Source organism: Copadichromis virginalis, linkage group LG5 (genome assembly GCF_057382275.1).
Source record: "Copadichromis virginalis isolate Kocher_CV1m ecotype Utaka linkage group LG5, C_Virginalis_male_GT1.1, whole genome shotgun sequence".
NCBI classification, from domain to species: domain Eukaryota; kingdom Metazoa; phylum Chordata; class Actinopteri; order Cichliformes; family Cichlidae; genus Copadichromis; species Copadichromis virginalis.
In genome coordinates this window covers 39,808,127-39,825,476 of record NC_140622.1, presented here as the reverse complement: position 1 = coordinate 39,825,476, position 17,350 = coordinate 39,808,127, and the positions used below count along the sequence as shown (strand labels likewise).

The 17,350-nt window shown below is 44.2% G+C and overlaps 2 protein-coding genes across 13 annotated transcripts in view; both read left to right on the top strand.

Moving 5' to 3' along the window:
* The window catches only part of LOC146710382 (semaphorin-3D), a 110,118-nt gene extending 105,343 nt beyond the window's left edge, over positions 1-4,775 (top strand). Inside the window, exons 17-19 of one of the 3 annotated variants that reach the window (XM_085457798.1) lie at positions 2,022-2,179; positions 2,685-2,859; positions 2,929-4,775. In XM_085457798.1, coding sequence (XP_085313924.1) covers positions 2,022-2,179; positions 2,685-2,859; positions 2,929-3,206 — 611 coding nt within the window. In that variant the 3' untranslated portion in view covers positions 3,207-4,775. Of the gene's footprint in view, positions 1-2,021; positions 2,180-2,684 lie in introns of all 3 variants that reach the window. The other 2 variants (XM_085457797.1, XM_085457796.1) reach the window with 2 other exon arrangements.
* A 577-nt stretch (positions 4,776-5,352) lies between these two features.
* smpd4 (sphingomyelin phosphodiesterase 4) lies at positions 5,353-15,802 on the top strand. Of its 10 annotated transcripts, none has more exons than XM_085457786.1 (20): positions 5,353-5,450; positions 5,804-5,889; positions 5,998-6,084; positions 7,094-7,233; positions 7,474-7,549; positions 7,730-7,838; positions 8,107-8,159; positions 8,251-8,402; positions 8,524-8,656; positions 9,353-9,424; positions 11,059-11,196; positions 12,369-12,523; positions 12,755-12,845; positions 12,933-13,030; positions 13,377-13,540; positions 13,858-14,063; positions 14,144-14,374; positions 14,494-14,625; positions 14,712-14,840; positions 15,179-15,802. In XM_085457786.1, exons 2-20 carry the CDS (start codon positions 5,851-5,853, stop codon positions 15,497-15,499), a joined length of 2,526 nt encoding a protein of 841 aa, XP_085313912.1. In that variant the 5' UTR covers positions 5,353-5,450; positions 5,804-5,850; the 3' UTR covers positions 15,500-15,802. The 10 variants fall into 10 exon arrangements, with proteins under 10 accessions (XP_085313912.1, XP_085313918.1, XP_085313916.1 ...); XM_085457792.1 differs by having other exon boundaries at positions 5,801-5,889; positions 7,094-7,230; positions 9,353-9,418; positions 11,059-11,148; XM_085457790.1 differs by having other exon boundaries at positions 5,801-5,889; positions 7,094-7,230; positions 11,059-11,148.
* Positions 15,803-17,350: the final 1,548 nt, after the last annotated feature.

Genomic DNA, 17,350 nt, shown 5'->3' with positions numbered 1-17,350 from the left:
CAGAATTTTGTGATTCATGTCATTTCTTTCCAAACATGTATCAGACAGATGCCTACGTGAACTTTTCAGGAAAGACATTAAAGTTCTGTTAAAAACTGCAAATCAGAATCAGAATCAGAATACTTTATTGATCCCTGGGGGAAATTATTTTTTGTTACAGTGCTCCATTTTAAACCAACATTAAGACAAGACAGACAATACGCTAACTAAGAATAGTACAATATATACATATACATACATACATACATACATAAGTCACTTATAAATAAATAGTTGGAAAAGAAACATGTGTAGCTGTAGCAGCAAACAGTGTGTTAAGTGGATGCGTTGTACAGGGAGATGGCCACAGGCAGGAATGATTTCCTGTGTCGTTCAGTGGTGCTTTTCGGTAATCTCAGTCTCTCACTGAACGAGCTCCTGTGACTGACCAACATGTCATGGAGTGGGTGGGAGGTGTTATCCAACATTGTCTTTATCTTGGACAGCATCCGCCTCTCCGACACCACCTTGAGGGAGTCCAGCTCCATCCCCACAACATTGCTGGCCTTACGGATCAGTTTATTAAGTCTGTTGGCATCTGCGACCCTCAGCCTGCTCCCCCAGCATGCAACAGCATAGAGGATCGCACTGGCCACAACAGACTCATAGAAAATCCTCAGCATTTTCTGGCAGATGTTGAAGGACCTCAGTCGCCTCAAAAAATAGAGACGACTCTGGCCCTTCCTGTAAAGTGCTGTGGTGTTTTTAGCCCAGTCCAGTTTATTGTCAATGTGTACTCCAAGGTATTTATAGTCCTCCACAATGTCAACACTGACCCCCTGGATTGAAACAGGGGTCAAGTGTTTCCTGGTCTTCCTGAAGTCCACGATCAGTTCCTTGGTCTTTGCCACGTTGAGCTGCAGATGATTCTGCTCACACCACGTGACAAAGGAGTCGACCACAGCCCGGTACTCTGTCTCATCATCCCTGCTGATGCATCCAACCACCGCAGAGTCATCAGAAAACTTCTGAAGATGGCAGGTCTCTGTGCAGTGGCTGAAGTCTGTGGTGTAGAGGGTGAAGAGGAAGGGGGAGAGGACAGTCCCCTGTGGTGCCCCTGTGTTGCTAATCACCTTGTCAGACACACACTGTGGGAGACGTACATATTGTGGTCTTCCTGTCAGGTAATCAACAATCCAGGACACCAGAGAAGCATCCACCTGCATCGCTGCTAACTTATCACCCAGGAGGGTCGGCCTGATGGTGTTGAAAGCGATTTTACACTCCAAACGTTTTTCCTGACAGATTTAGTCGCGTCTATCAGGACTGACCCATCGATTCACTCTGTGTGACACTCTGGAAGTTTCTTAAAGTTAGCCGATAAAAGTAGATAAAGTCAATTCTTACACTTGTGTGTGTCTGATATTTATCCTTTAGAGTCCGAAACCATCAGACTGAGATGAATTCTGTACATGATCCTAAATAACTGTTTAGCTTGTGTTAGAGAAAAACAGAAGTGGCAGTTTGTCTTTTCCTGAAACCTTTGCTTTTTCTTTTTTGTGAACAGAAAATCCACTGAATCACTGAATCACTCGTCTCACCTGAGAAGGAACATTTAATTACTGGTATTAACTATCAGGAGCTGACAGCACTTTTTAAAAATGGTCGCCTTGTATTTTTACAAAATAAGTGAAATTAAGGTAAAATGCCTGTTGTTACCATGGTGTTCTGAACACGGGCATATGGCGCCGTCTAGTGGATGTATCGCATAACTGCGGCTTTCTCTGTTTTGTGGTCAAAAATAACAGAAAACTCTTTTTTTTTTTTACAGTTAAGGAAATCTTTCATTTTACAGTTCTATGCAAAAAAAAAGTGCTTTTTCCTGTATAATCTTTTATCACCTGTGCCGTCTCACATTCAAACGAACATAACTACAAAAGGAAAAGAATCATTTCCATCATTTCCCTGGGAGCATCACACCGTGTGCAGAGCTGTGAAAGCAAAAAAGCAATGCCCTAAGGGTTTTCCTGTGTCTTTGTCAGATTCAGACTCTGTGGAGGTGAAGGTGGTGTACGGTGTTGAGGGAAACTCCACCTTCCTGGAGTGTGTTCCTCGCTCGTCCCAGGCGGAGCTCAGGTGGACGCTGCAGGTCTCAGACGGCCAGCAGCAGACTGTCGGTCAGACACATGAAAGCAGAGAGGTGAGTTTACTGCTCTCTTTTCAGTTTTCAAATTAAAAGCATTCAGGTTTTTACAGATGTTGACAGTAGAGTCTTCTTCTTCTCTCTGCTGTGGCTCATTCACAAAAAACACTATCATGACTTTAGTCTCTGGATTTTCCCTCTAAACGTTCTCCTTCCTCTGGTTTTATTTGTATATATTTTTAGTCCCGAACCTCCAAAGGACAAGACATTAACAGACATTATTTTCTGGCTAAATCTGAGCAAACAGAAACAGTGTATCTCAGAAAGACTTTGTTTCTGCCTGACCAAGATTGGACGTCTAAAAGATGTTTAGAAAGCGAGGCCGTGTTGCATATAAACCCACCAGTGGGCTGTAGAAACAGCTAAAATCCGAACTGTCCCACTGTCATTAACTACCATTGTTCCAAAATGCACTGCTGCACACGAGTGCACACAATATTCTGCTGCACCTCCTTGAATACAAAGAACAGCTCAGACTGAACTTTTGCCGTTCTTTCCTCAGCTGCCTCAGAGCGACGACGACCGCTCCTTCCACATGAAGCGAGGCTTGCTCATTCAGCACCTGGAACAGGCCGACTCGGGCCTTTACACCTGCACCAGCCACGAGCACTCCTACGCCCAGGTCCTGGCTCGATACCGCGTTCGCATTATCCCCAAGCACAGCCTCAACCCAGCTCGCTACATGCAGAGCCACAACCCCAACCTCCCGGGCCCAGTGATTCTGGGGAAAACTGGCCCGGCCGGAGGAGGAGGGATTGCTGGGTTTCTGAGCCAGCCGGGCTCCCCTCACGCACCGCCTTCTCTGCCAGGACATGGGAACTCGTGGCTGCCTCAGCAGCTCCCTCTGAGGAGCTACAAAGACCTGCACAAGGTGGGAAGCAACAGTCTGACCGTGGACGAGTACTGCGAGCAACTTTGGTACCGCGAGAAGCGCCGGCAGCAGAAGCTGCGGGCGCTGAAGATGAAACAGGAGAGCAGGAAGGCTCGCGTGAGGAGGAACAACCCTCCCGAGGTTCCTCTCTAGTCGCCTGGAGGATCAGAGACTGCCGAGGACAACAGATCCTGTACATGCAGAGGACACGCTGGGGTCAAGTCAAGAAAGTTTGCTTCCTGAGCAAATAAAGCCGGCCAACAAAGTGACACTAATGATAATTTACCATTAAAAACTAATATTCCAGAAAAAGAGATTCGTTTGTCTTCGTCCTGAACTCTTTAGTATTTAGAAAGACTTGGAAATGGAAATATAAGGATGTATGTAGAAAGATAGAAACCTGTATCTGTCTCTGAAGTCTTGTTTTTGTAGCTCATTTCATGCTTTTATGAGCTGTCGCTGATAGTTTACAGGCAGATAAATCATTTGGTAGAAAAGTAGTCCAAGTAAGTGTAAGTTAGTTTGCAGCATTCTGTGACAGATGTGCTGATAGATATGAGCTGCAATTAAAGTTCCAGTTATTCACCTATAAACAAAAAAAGCAAGGTCCGATTTAAATTTGGATGATCTCCCCTTCAGGGTCATCTTTGTGTGCAGCTCTGGACTGATGGCATTGCTGCTGTTCTCAGGTCAGCCCCTGGAAGTCTGTTTGAGCCTCTGTGCTGCACACTGGAGCTTGGCCTTAGTCATCGTTCACTTTACTCACCAGGGCTTTTTCTCTCTGTGACTTTGCCCAGTTTTCTGAAAATGACATTTAAGTGAAACGGTCGCTTCGATTTGTTGCACAGGACTTTGACCGATTGATTGAAAAATAGCAGCAGTTCTGTAATCAGTCTGGAGCTGCATGAGAAGGCGAGCTTAGAGGGGAACTCGGATTTATTTCAGACATGCTTTTTCATTTTTATGTGGTTTTTGCCCTGATGACAGCATTTAGTGGGCTTTCAGTGCAAAAAATGAAACAAGTAAATTAAAAGGTCCCTAAAACTGTTTCTTAATGTGTTTCCTTTTGCAAGTGAGGATCTATAAAAGCCAAAATTTCTGCCATGCATGTTTTACACACCTCAGATTGACCCTTTTTATTATTTTCATATCTCTTCTACGTGTTTAAATATTCAGACCTTTAACACAGCTCAGTGGCTGGCGTGCAGTTTGCATCCAAACTCAGGTTTGACTGACAGTTGGAGGGGGATCTCAGACACACTGCAGACAGACGCAGCGTATTTATATGATCTAACTTGCTGACAGCAGACTCCAGTGTTTGCCCAGTTTACTGCTTCACATGTAACCCTGTTTATTAGAAACTATCGAGAGTTTTCAGCAGGCATCTATGTTTGTTCTGAGACGTAAGCTTCACACATACCTGACGGATTAAAGGCCTCGATGGAAACGCACACATGAAATGGACCTTGCTTGAAACATTATGTATAGCTCTTTACGTCCATGTATATTAAAGAACTCTATTTTTCTAGTTTCCTTTCTGTATCCTGTAGAATTTACTGCATTTTGTAAGTTTATATAAACCTGTGTTTTCCTCATAAGCAAATATCAAACTTTTTTACTTCACAGCTCTAATAAGCTTCCAGACCGTGTAATGTCATCGTCTTTACTGTATGTGAATAAGCCACAAATGATAACTCAGTGAAAATAAAACAAAGAAAAACATTTGTGCATTTTCTTTTTTGTTCTGGAGTTTTTGGCTGAATTCTGGTTGAGCTGCACGGTCCTGGGCTCTAAGCACAGGTCTCCACACATCGCGCCCTCGTGTCCTCTTCTTGGAGTCTCATTCTGATAGTTGGAGCAGAAAGATGCACATGCGTGCCCTGCTGGAGGTTGTTTTGTAGCCCTACTGGCACCGTTTAGCTCTCCTGCAGTGGACCCTGTCCTGGAATGTCAATTGAGACTGTGCTGAGACATAAATAAAGTGAAAAAGTGAAAACACGTAAATAAAAACGTTTTGTAGAATTTAAGTAAAAAAAAGTCAGACATAGAAAAACAATTTTTTTTCAGAGTACATAAACAATATTCGAGGATTGTTTTTTGTTTGTTTGTTTTTTTATTAAAAGAAGAATAAAATAGATTGTTGTTGGCCGGATTTACCTCAGACGTGCGCAGAAGGGATGGAAACGTTCGGCCTCTGAGGGAGAAATTGACATTGCAGTGCATCAATAATTCCAGCAGGTGGCAGTAATGTACGATAATACGATCATCAACCATCTGGAGTGAAGTAAAACACCAACGAAGAAGAGGAGAACCAGTGTAGTCGTATTTGAACTGCACTGATGGGAACGCGGTTTCTGGGGAATTGGCTGTAGTTTTGAAAAATAATCGCGAGAAAAGGTGAGACGGTGCTGATTTGAAAGCGGAGAATGTGTTGTGTGATTGTGACGTGTGTTGTATTTAATTAAAGGCCGATTTAACGACCATTACTCTTAGTTTAAGCTACTATTAGCTGTCTGTGCTAGCTCTATTAGCAGCCTTTGCTAGCCCGCTCGTGCTAACTTGAGTGCTGCTTTTGATGGATTGTCCTCCTGCTGAGGATTCCTTCAATGGCAGACACTGCAGTCTCTTTAACAGCACGGTTAGCATCCACTTCTGTTAGTGATAAGCCAACAAAAGTTTCCCCGTTAAACGTGTTAAAACTGTTAAAGTTAGACTTTTGATTAAAGTTTGTGTTATTGCCACTGCAGCAGGATCCAGGTGGACTGTACAGTTGTAGAAAGAAACATCGGAGTCCTTAATGGCTAATCCAACGTTACAGCAGCCCAGTTTCCTGCTGGTGAGTCTCTGAGTCCTGCATCTCTGACCTGACTTAGTTATGAAGTCATTTAAAGGTAATAACTCCTCTCTGGTCATGAATATGTTGTGACATGTGATGTTGTTTCAGGCCAACCTGAAAGCCGATGCTACCACCAAACCTCTCCTGCAGCGATGCCAGGATCTGGTGAAGATCATAGATGAGTATCCTGCAAAGGTATTTATCCCTGGATTCATTTTATTTGCTGTGAAAACAGTCGGTAGAATATCTGCTGGAAGGTTTGCATGAACTCCCACATGAGAAATAGCTGCAAAGATATTTTCAGACCGGGAGATACAGTAAGGGAATTCAGGCAGAGATCAGTTTAAGGTTTCACATTCACTAATTGCGTAGTTTCATTTTGAGTGTCATGGATTCCTCCCAGAAGAAATTTGAACTTTGAACTGAACTCTGAAAGATGTGCACATAAATCCAAGATAACTGAATTGTTGGAATGCAGCCTGCTTTCAGATGCCACAGTGTGACTGCAAGGCCCCGTCTGTCATGAATCTAATAAGTTTTGGTAGGACACGACATTGGATGCATGTAGCCTGCACAGTGAACCGGGACAGACGGCTGTTTGTTTGCATGCTACTTCCTCTCTGGTGTTGTGATATCAGGCAGAGCATTCATCATACAACTAAACGTCCCGTTGACTCTTTGTTTTGTTTTTTTGTTTTCTTCTTTCTTGGAGGCACAAACATTTTGTTGTACATCTGTTCTTTTGTGTCATTCTGGGCAGTCCAACATTTTGTGCTGCATTTTGGCTGGTAGTAAAAGAAGATCACATTATGATCTGGTTACCCTGAATGCAAGTTTGAGGCACTTGTGCTTTGGCCTCACTTTTCAGGCCACAAATCTATTTCTGTCATCAGTCACAGCCCAGGGTTGTTCGGTGTTTGCGAGCTTCAGACATTTGTGCCCCAGATCAGTGGAGACCATTGTTTCCTGAGGCATGTGGGGGTCTCTGTGGATAGCTGGGGTTCTGTTTGCAAGCAGCTGTGGGTGTTTGCTGAGGGACACAAAGGATGAGTGCAGTTTTGTTGCTCTCTGTTGGCTCCACTGTAGTCAGGACTTGCAGTGTCACAGTGAGATGGAGGCCTGAATATGTTTATTTGTCAGGCAGACAAACGTTAAAGTGTGTTTCTTATTAGTGTGTGTGTGTGTGTGTGTTTCCTGCCTGTAGGAGCTGCACCTGATCTTTCCTTGGCTGGTAGAGTGTGTGTTTGGCAGCCTGGATGGTGTCATCGCTGGCTGGAACCTTCGATTGCTTCATTCACGGAGCAACGAGTACAACATTGTTATGGACTTCCTAAATCCCAGGTAGCTTCATATCAGCTGAGTGGAATATCATGGAAACCTGCTGAGGTTTTTAATCTGTTAATAAGATTCAAAATATTTAGTAAATTTGGCAGAAGGAGAAACTCGAAGAGCACTGAAGAGCACGTCTAGTATATTTTTAATGTCATATAGCGCTTCCATTTGTAATCTTTTTGTTTTCTAGAATGTCATGCACTCGTATTTTTAAAATATTAAAATATTTTTTTATTTCTCTCTTTTTTTCAGTGGTCCAATGATGAAACTTGTGTATAAACTTCAGGCGGAAGAGTACAAATATGAAATACCAATCAATTATCTCCCAGTAAGAATATTTGCCTCGTCACCTCTGGCTGTTGTAGTCAGACGTTTGAAGTTAAATATTATCATTTTATGTTGGAGTGACTGTTCAGACACACAGAGCTGCTGTAACCACATCACTGGTCCTGTATGGATACTGCAAAATGTCTTTTGGGAGAGTTTGAGACTGTTTTAATTTTTCTAGGGTCCTGTGAAAGCCTGCATCCAGGAGGGCGTTCTCCCAGACTGCCCGCTGTTCCACAACAAGCTGCAGTTCCCTCTCTCTGGTCTCCTGACGCTGAACATCGCTTTCAGTATCCTTTGCAATGCAAACAGCAAAGTCTGAGTTTTCTTTATGGAGCTCTTGAAGGATTGATGAAACAATCACTTGTAGAGCTGCTGGTTTTAGGACCAGGTCGCCCACATGTATCTGGTCTCTGTAGTCTAACGGAAAAAAATCTTTGTTTCCAAACGTCTGAACCATAAATGTTTTCATTTCTGATTTCTTATGATTTCTTAATTAAAGAAGGAATGAATTATGCTCTTATGAGATCAGTCGGGTTGTTCCTTAACCTTCTTCAGACCCATTTGAATTCTTCATGTTCAATTTTGCCTACTGTCTCATCTCACCAAAGGTGAGGTTGCCACTAACACATTATTCACTTTTATATTTTTTTTATTGAACCACCTGATCAAAAACTAATAAGCCCTTTTTTATGATTTCAGAACTACCCTCCAGGCCAGTACGGGAGCTCCACAGACAGCGCCTACTTTGTGCTGGTGGACACTTACCTGAAGTACTTCCTCCCCACTGAAGGAAGCGTTCCTCCTTCCCCTTTCTCCGACTCCAGAGGCTCTGTTTCTGCTCCTTCACCGAGGTACTAGTGACAAGACGAATCTTTAATGGCAGAAACATTTGAATGTTTAATACTGTGTAACACAAAAATCCTGCATTTCCTGAAAAGCTTTGATTTCAGACTCTTCCTGTGCCTTCAACAGATCGTCCAGTGTTTCTTTTGCCAGTTACGGCATCCATAGCCCCAGTCTCCTGAAGCATCACATATTCCATCAGCCCTCAGTGAACGCTGATCCCGCAGCCCAGGAAATCTGGAGGTCTGAAACCCTGTTACAGGTAGGATGCAGATACAGCTCTGGGTCTGCCTTTGTTTGGACTGTGGACGTGGATATGACTGCTGTAACTGGTATTTTTAGGTGTGATTAATCAGCTTATTTCTTGTGGAAGTTGCAGGAACCGTCCGAAGAAAATCTAAATCATACTTGATTTCAATTTCTTCAATCTCCCCTTCAGGATCATCTTCAGCACCGCAGCTGTCTTTAGATCTCTCACTGCCACTTCTGTTCTGTCCCACTGGCTCTGTGACGGGCTGTGGATCCTTCACTGTGTCAGAACAGTCCGACTTTAAATCTGCAGAAGTTGTGGGCAGATAAATCTCAGGGGTGTAGTAAATTTAATCCCAGTTTTCTGAGTGTTCTCCTTCAGACTCCTCAGATTGTTACAGTGGACAGTCTCACCTTGGAGGACCAGTTCACGTGATGTCACGTGTCGGTTGTGGCCAACGGCGTCACTCTGCCTGCTTAAGTTTGAGTCGTGGTGAAATCAGAGACGGTGGTGTGAGTGGTCAGAACAGGACCACTGCCTCACTGAGGTGCAAGAAGATGATCTTCAGTGGAATTTGGCTAGATTTGGCTTTAATTATGACTCGTACTACACTTACTGTTACAAACAAAACATTTGAACGGCAGTGAAGAGACTTCACAGAAATGACTAATGATTAATCCTCAAAATATGTGTTTTGATCTTCCTCAGATGTTTGTGGAGATCTGGCTCCATCACTACTCCTTGGAAATGTATCAGAAGCTGCAGTCTCCTCAGGTAAAGGTAAGATATGTACATTTCCTCCCACACACACACACCTGTCCACTTCGCACGGCTGATTGGCTGACCACAGCCCCTCCTTCACACCCATGAGGTCCCGTGATTTGTAAAATACATAAATCACGTTGTTGTTGTTTTTATTATTATTAGTTAAGCATCTTCAGCCTCGTCTCTGCGTATTCACTCCTCAAGCAGCTGCTCTGCTTGAGGCATCAGTTTGTAGTTGAATACTTGCTGTAAACAGCCTCTTCGGTCTGAGCTTAGAGCTCCTGCATAAAGCGATTGGGGCATGTTCCTGGTAGTAGTGCTTTTGCTTCCTACCACATCCTTTGCATGCTGCATGTCCGTGTCAGCAAGCGTGTTGCTGGTATGTTCTCCATGTGTATGTGCAACACAGCATAAAGTCACGGTGGAGTGGATCAATGTGTGCATAAATGTGTGTCTCAGTGCGACAGACGCTTATGTTGGTGTTTATTTCACCTGCACTGTATACAGTGTGCATGACACTGTAGATATACAGCATGTGCTTAGACCCCCTCATCTGTATTATTATTTATTACACGGTCAGCATGTTACCTACTTGAATATCCACCCAACTGCAGTTTCTTTGCAGCTGTGCTTTTGTCTGCAGTTACCTGAAAGTCAAAAGTGATGCACGTTAGCTAAGATAAGAGCTGTGGTTACAATGTAGCTGCCATCACCAGTGTGTGAATGTGGATGACTGGTTGTGTAAAGCGCTTTGGGGTCCTTAAGGACGAGTAAAGCGATATACAAATACAGACCGTTTACCGTGAGACTGCAGAGGAAACGGTGGACTCCCTGTGTGTGACATTCTGACCGTCCCGAAGAGTAAACGCGATTTTAATTGTTGTCTCCTGAACTTGTTAAATGCTGTGTGAGGTCACTGTGTCTGTTATATATAAGAGTGGAGTTAACCTGCAAGATTTTGGAGGCGTGCTGTGCTCATTTCCAGCACCACTTTTTCAGCTTTGCATAATTCACAGTTCAGTCCGATCCAGTCCAGTTTGATGCTAATAATTACTTTAATCTTACACACAAACCCCAAAATCTTACAGTGTTGAGTTCCCTCTGTTTGTGTTGAACAGTAGGAATGGGAATGATTTCCGTTTGGATCTACAGTGACGGGTTAAAAACACAAACTGGGATTTTTCCCGCTCGTTTTTTCACTCTTTCCTGGTTGATTTGGGGGTTTCAGATACATTTTCAGTATTAATGAACAAAGCCTAATATTTTGGAGTGAAATGATTCCCGTCCCTACAGTCACGTAACTCACGTCTGGTGTAGGAACGGCGTCTGCGTCGCCCCCAGCCGTTCATTTTGTTCCCAAAGTCACTTTGTTGTCTTTGTGTCTCCTCTCCTGTCTCCTGCTCTTTTTCTCCTGAATATTTCCGGCCAATTGTTTGTCTGGTTGCGCTCTCGCTCCTGTTTTTGCTGCCTCCTTTGCTCCTGTTCTCACGTGTAACTTCCTCCTGCCACCTTTTTCGTTCTCTGCCTCCTCTTCCTCACTTTTTCCCCCTCTCCCCCTCTCTTCACTGTTGCTCCTCCACCTTTCGTCGTTGTCTTTCCTCTTCCTCATCTTCCTCTACCCCCCCTTCCTGGTGGTTACGGGTGAACAGCTGGCGCTGCTGCAGTACCGCCTCAGTATGTCCAGCATGCCGTGCCAACCCCACGCCCCACCAGGCTCTGGGACCCTCCACACCTACCAAGTACTTTTACCTTTTCATTCACCCCCGCCCCTCTGGGGCCTCCTGGAGGTAAAGCTCAGCCACTCAAGCTCACAGTCAAGGTTACTTCTCTGGTAACAACAACCAGACGATGTCATTCCAGTCACCGGCCTGTAGATGGCAGATGATAGCAGCGGCTGTTTAGCTTCATTCTGCAAGCTTGTTTAATAAAAAGCGCAGCTCTCTGTTAATTTAAGATATTTTAATCATAGTTTCAGGGATTATTTCTACTTTAGAACTTAGCCATGCTTATTGACTTTCAGCTGATTATTAAAAGACAGAGATTGCCCACATTATACGGTAACAGCGTTTAACTCTTTGGCTGCTGTCGGTAAACCAGAGGATGATTGGCCTGTCTCCTTTGAGTCTGACTGTAAATTATGAATTTTACAGAGAAGTATCCTTGAAAGAGAAAGTAATCCAGGAATGAAGCTTTGAAAATGAATCTGGTTTGGGTGTGGTTCTTGCTTTTTCTTTTTTTTTACAGGCATGCTTTTTACACTGTCTGCTGTGCTTTGTTGTTTTTGTAGTGTTTCTCTCTATTGGCAGCATTAATCTTTTGAAAGCAAAGATACTACTACAATCAAATCAGAACTTCTTATTTTAAGAAATGATTTCTTATCAAATGTGACATTGATCATTTTTTCCATGCCAATCAGAAACATGTAAATATCATTACTTTCCTCGCTTTGCTTGTTTGTGTTTCCTGATGATGTCCAGACGAGGAAACGTGCAGCTGGTTGATGAAGCAGCTTCGAGCACTGAGGTCCCACCTCTTAGTTTCTCACAGTTTTAATATATAAATAATTTTTTAATAAAACAGGAACGTTAGGGTCACTGAAGGGAAACGGTAAATAAATTAAGTGTTCAGGCGAAACATTTACAAGGAAAATATGCAAATTGCAAAGTGTGTTTAAGTTCAGTGTCAGCGGAAGCTTTTCATCCGGAGTTTGTGATGTTAGCGATCACACTCAGATTAAATTCAGTACGGTATAAATTCCTTCATGGTGCTCCAGAGTCAGTCCACACCGTGTGAAAGCCCTCCGGCTCCTGAGTGTGGGACCTCTGTTCTCTCTGGTAATTGTTTGGCTGCTTGTGGATTGGGACGCATTGCGATGGCTGCTTTTTCCATCAATCCTGGCTGCGATTGGGCATATTTGGCGTCATGTCCGAGCACTGTGTGTGACCGCTTCCCTCTGCAGGAGCCCTTTAGCCCGACGGAGGAGCACGTGCTGGTGGTGCGTCTCCTGGTGAAACACGTACACGCCTTCTCCAACAGCCTGAAGCCTGAGCAGCTGTCGTCCTCGCCCTCCGCCCACTCGCACACCCACACCAGCCCGCTGGAAGAGTTTAAGAGGTCAGTCACACACGCTGCTGTCAGACTTTGTGGAAGTAGAACATTTATTACTAAAATAAAATATTAAGTAAGTAAAGCAGATTTGATTGATTTGGTTGATGCTTTTAGATATGCATCATGTGTCAGCATGCAGTAGTAGCTTCTCTACAGCCCTGACTTTAAATAAAAGAACAAAAGCAGGAAGTGGATCATTAAATGAAGGTTTTAGTTAACTTTGTGTTTCCCCCACAGGGTGGTGGTGCAGCGCTTTGTGCACCAGAAGCTGTACCTGTTCCTGCAGCACTGCTTCGGTCACTGGCCTCTGGACGCGTCTTTCAGAGCGGTAGGTCTCTCACATCCTGACGTGATCGCTTGTTTTGCTCCATGAACACGCAGTTTGCTGCTACGAGCGTATTTTATCCGTGTTCAGGTGTTGGAGACGTGGCTGAGCTACATCCAGCCCTGGAGATACACCGGGGAGAAGCCAAACCCTCAGCCCGACCAAAACAGAACCGTGCCTGAAAAATGGTGAGCAGAGTGGACTCTGAAGTGCTCGTCCATAAAATCTTCATCTTGTTTTTCCTCCCTTTGTGTCGTTGAGCCAGCATTTTGTGTTTGTTATTATTTTATGTTCTGGAGTTTGTGTTGTCAGTGTATACTTCCTGTTTTACTTTGAAGGTCTGTGTCGTGTCTAATTAGGAGACATATTTAATAGATTTTTAATGAAACCTGATATTTTGGGCTTGTCGTTCTTTTTGCTGACTGAGTCATAGCTCTGACTCGGACCCTCAGAAAGGTGAAAGTCTGGGGATTGTTGCTGTTTTGGGGTTCAGACTGACAGATGAGGTTCTGATGATAACTTTCTCTCCTGCAGGGAGTCCTTTGTTCATGAGAACCTGCTCATGTACACGAAGCTCTTCCAGGTGTTTTTGAACCGAGCGGTCAGGACCGATCTGGTGAATGCCAAAAATGCGCTGATGGTCTTCAGGGTGGCCAAAGTCTTCGCTCAGCCTAACCTGGCAGAAATGACCCAGAAAGGTGACGAGGGACAATGCTGGGCTCATTAGTATTGTTCACAAATCTGCATATGAGCATCTGAACTTTCCATTAGCTCATTAAGTGAAGTGTTAGTGTTTTGTTCTCACACTGGTTAAAAATAAAACCTTGATGACGTGGATCTGTTTGGATATCTTTTAGAAAATATGATTGGCATTTTTCATATTTCTTGACACTAATGTAGAAATGAATCATTACTTGGTGAAAAGTTACCACCAATGATGACCACGTGACTTAAGGCTGCACAGTGGCTTTGTCACTTTGTTGTCCCACAAACACCTGGAATGGTCTCCCTGCAGGTGAGCAGCTGTTCCTGGAGCCCGAGCACGTCCTCCACCACCGGCAGCCCCGCGGCTACCTGACGCCAGGACAAGGAGGCAGCTACCTGTCGTCACGGCAGCGGGTGGTGACGGACATGGTGTTCAAGGTGAAGAGCCACGTCTACGGTTTGGAAGGACAGGACTGTCAGTACAAGCAGATGTTTGGCACGGAGCTCAGAGGAGCGGTAAGTTTACCTGTGTAAACCACAGAGGTACAGAAAACACCTGTGTTGCTCCAAGTTTTCACCTCCTGTCCATCCCGCAGGTCATGAAGCTAATCCAGATCATTGTACAAGCCAGACAGACGGCCAAGAGGATATCAGATCATTCGAGTGAGGTGGCGGCTAATAAATCTTTCCTGTCCTGGTTTGGACTCGGTGCATCTGATCTGAACCACAGCTTCCCCGGAGCCGAGCCAGAGGAGACCGGAGAATATCTGAAAAAGACCCACGAGTTCCTGGACAGAGCTTTGGAAAACCTGTGCCAGATATTTAAGGTCAGATTAGTCTGGATGTTTTTATTCACTCCCAGCTTGGAGAATGCAGCACGTTCATGTAAGCCTGTCCTTTGTTTGAAGCTGGGCTCTGTAACAGGAGGGTTTTTGTTGTTTTGCAGCTAAACCAGGGGCAGCTGAATCAGCTCATATCAAACCTGGGCTCCTTGGAGGATGATGGCAACAGCAAACAGCTGCCAGACTGCGTGCAGAGTGAGAACGGGCTGATCCTGACTGACCTGGGCCGGAGGCAGGTCAGTATGTGATCCTAAAAGAGGAAGACGTTAGGGTTATGGACGGAGGAGAACTGCCTAAAGAGATCGTGTGTGTTTTTCTGCAGATCATAAATGGACTGCGCAGGTTTGACATTCACTATCAGGGAGACCCGGAGCTGCAGCCCATTAGGAGCTATGAGAACGCCCTGCTGGTCAGGCTCTTCTACAGGATCTCTTCTCTGATTAATGAGAGGGTGAGTGCTGTCTGTAGGCAAGCCTGCAAGGGCGTCGTAAATACGACTCAAGAAGGGCTGAGAGTAGAACACAGTAGAAACAGTCGGGGCACGTGAGGATGGAGAGCAGCACAGCGACACGTAACAAAGGACAAATGTAACCTTTGTTTTTCAGCTGTCTTCAAACTGTTGCCGCCCTCACCCTTTCATATTTTTAACAGTTTCAGTTCTTCAAAACACAAAGTACAGCTTTTAAGCTCAGTAAGCAGCTGCTTCACTGTTTGTGCTCACGTGTGTAAATTTCATATTTGACTGTGAATGAAACACGTGCTCGCGTGTCTGTTGTTGCCCCCTCACAGTTTGGACGACACATGAATGCACTGTGCTCGCGTCCGGACTTCCTGGGCCGTCTGGGTCGTCACTACCTGACGAATCTCGATTCCAGCACCAAACTGAAGCACAGCCCGATGTCGCGGCACGTGCTGGAGAGGAGCCAGCGGCCGAAGCTGAGCCTTCGCCCGCTGGCCAGCTACAGGACCATACTGCTGCTGCTTCTCTTCTACGTGTTTGGAGCCCTCCTGTCGCTCGGCCCTATCTCCAGCACCGTGCTGCTCCTCGCCGGCGGCTTCCTGTACGGACTTCTCATGACGCTGTTTGCAGACAAACTGAAGACGCACTAAAGCTTTTGACATGTCTGGGGAAATAAATCGTTTTAATCTCTTGAAAGAAATCAGACTGTAGTCTGTTCACAGATGAGTAGAGCGAGCACGGAGGTGGATCGGCAGCTCTTCAGTTGTTGTTTTTCGTATGATTTGTGTCGTCCAGCCTTGTAAATAATTGGAGAACATCTCAGCTTTCCTTCTGTTTCTGTTCCTCCCCAACATCTGAGAACAGGTGGAGGCCGAAATAGTCAAAGTGCTGATGGAATAAAGAAGTTGAGTTTTCGTCTAAATGACTCATTAAACTGTTTGCACTCTTTTGTAGTTCTCGTTTCTTAACTGTCTGTGTGCATCACATCCACTCCTCCAATAACACCAGGTTACAAAAATAGAACCAGCTCCCCAATATTATATTTTACTGGGTCAAAGGTCTTTTATTTTATTTTATTTTTTTAAAATGTGCCGCAACAAACTAGCAGGCAGACAAAACCTTCAGACGATGATGAGTGAAATATAAAAAGTGATGACAAACTGATGAAACATGAGTCTTAAGACACAAAGGCAACAAATGAAAAGTTACAGTAAAAATACAGACTTGAAGCTTCTTGGCGTATCCTTGCTGTGTTGTTTTTGTTACTATTCTATCCACGTACCGTCGACTGGACTGATGCTGCGACGCCAGCTAAAGCGATTTTTCATTGCAGGAGTCCTGTGATCCCAGGTGTGTGAAGGATTCACTGGGTCAAATGTCACTAAAATTAATGTTTGATTTTTTAAAAATATGTATATTTATGTGAAAGTGTACTGTTCTTTACGGCGTAGTTTCAGTTCACTGGACTTTCATGGACTCTGGACCACTGCAGCACCTTGATTCTCTCCTTTTTCAGCCATTCTGTTGGAGATTTGCTGCTGTGGTCGGGATCATTGGCCTGTTGTATGATCCAAATTGGGTCTGTCAGACAGCTGGCCTCACATTTGACTCAGGAACGCTTTGTGGTCGACTAAGGTGTTATGGTCCTGGGGCTGCAGAACAAGCCCAAATCAGCCCTTCTGGACTATGCTGACAGTTAGTGTGGGGGTGCTGTGATCATGGACCAGCATCTCCATGTTGGTCTCATCTGTCCAAAGGACATTGTTCCAGAAGACTTGTGGTCTGTCCAGGTGGAGCTTTGCAAAGCTAAGACATGCTATCATTTAAAAAAAAAAAAAAAAAAACCCTTCCACACCAGCCATACCTGATAATATTTATTTAAAGCTAATTACTGTATTAACACAATTGATCTAAAATCAGAAAAATAGAAAAAAAATTTTTTTAACTGCAACAACCACAAACATGTTTAACAAATCATTTTCATAACTTGAAATGCAAATATAAATTGTAAACTTTAAAAACATATGTTGTCCATTGTTTACTGGTCATTTTCTGTGTGCTAAGGGCCGATTACTACAGGGCCATTACACCTGATGCTTCACAAGTAACGCAGGCCAGTTATTGCAATGGAAGTCGCCAGTAACACTGAACTGTTTTGCTGTGAGCCATCGGCCGCCATCATGGCAGCCTTGACCTCTAAGTTATTGAGTGCTGTGTCAGCTGCCATGGCGGTTGCCAGCCAAACCCATCTGTTCTCTGATTGGATTGTTAAATTTGTGATTGACATGACATTGGCCAATCAGATGAAAGGAAGAAAAATAGGGTCGAAATTCGTACTTGTAACTTGAAACTTGAGTGCAGAGTTTCACACGTATTTTTTTAGCAAAGTCCGCACACAAATCTTTTTTACACACACAAATCCTGATTTACAAGTACAAAATATTTATGACCACAATTTGATCCCATACAGCTGATACTAGAAAGTAATATTAACTCTGTTA

Coding starts and splice junctions, on each gene's coding strand:
- smpd4 (XM_085457786.1), top strand. CDS start 5,851: ATGGCTAATCCAACGTTACAGCAGCCCAGTTTCCTGCTG. Junction 8,160..8,250: donor ACTGTCTCATCTCACCAAAG/GTGAGGTTGCCA, acceptor TTATGATTTCAG/AACTACCCTCCAGGCCAGTA. Junction 14,375..14,493: donor ACCTGTGCCAGATATTTAAG/GTCAGATTAGTC, acceptor GTTGTTTTGCAG/CTAAACCAGGGGCAGCTGAA.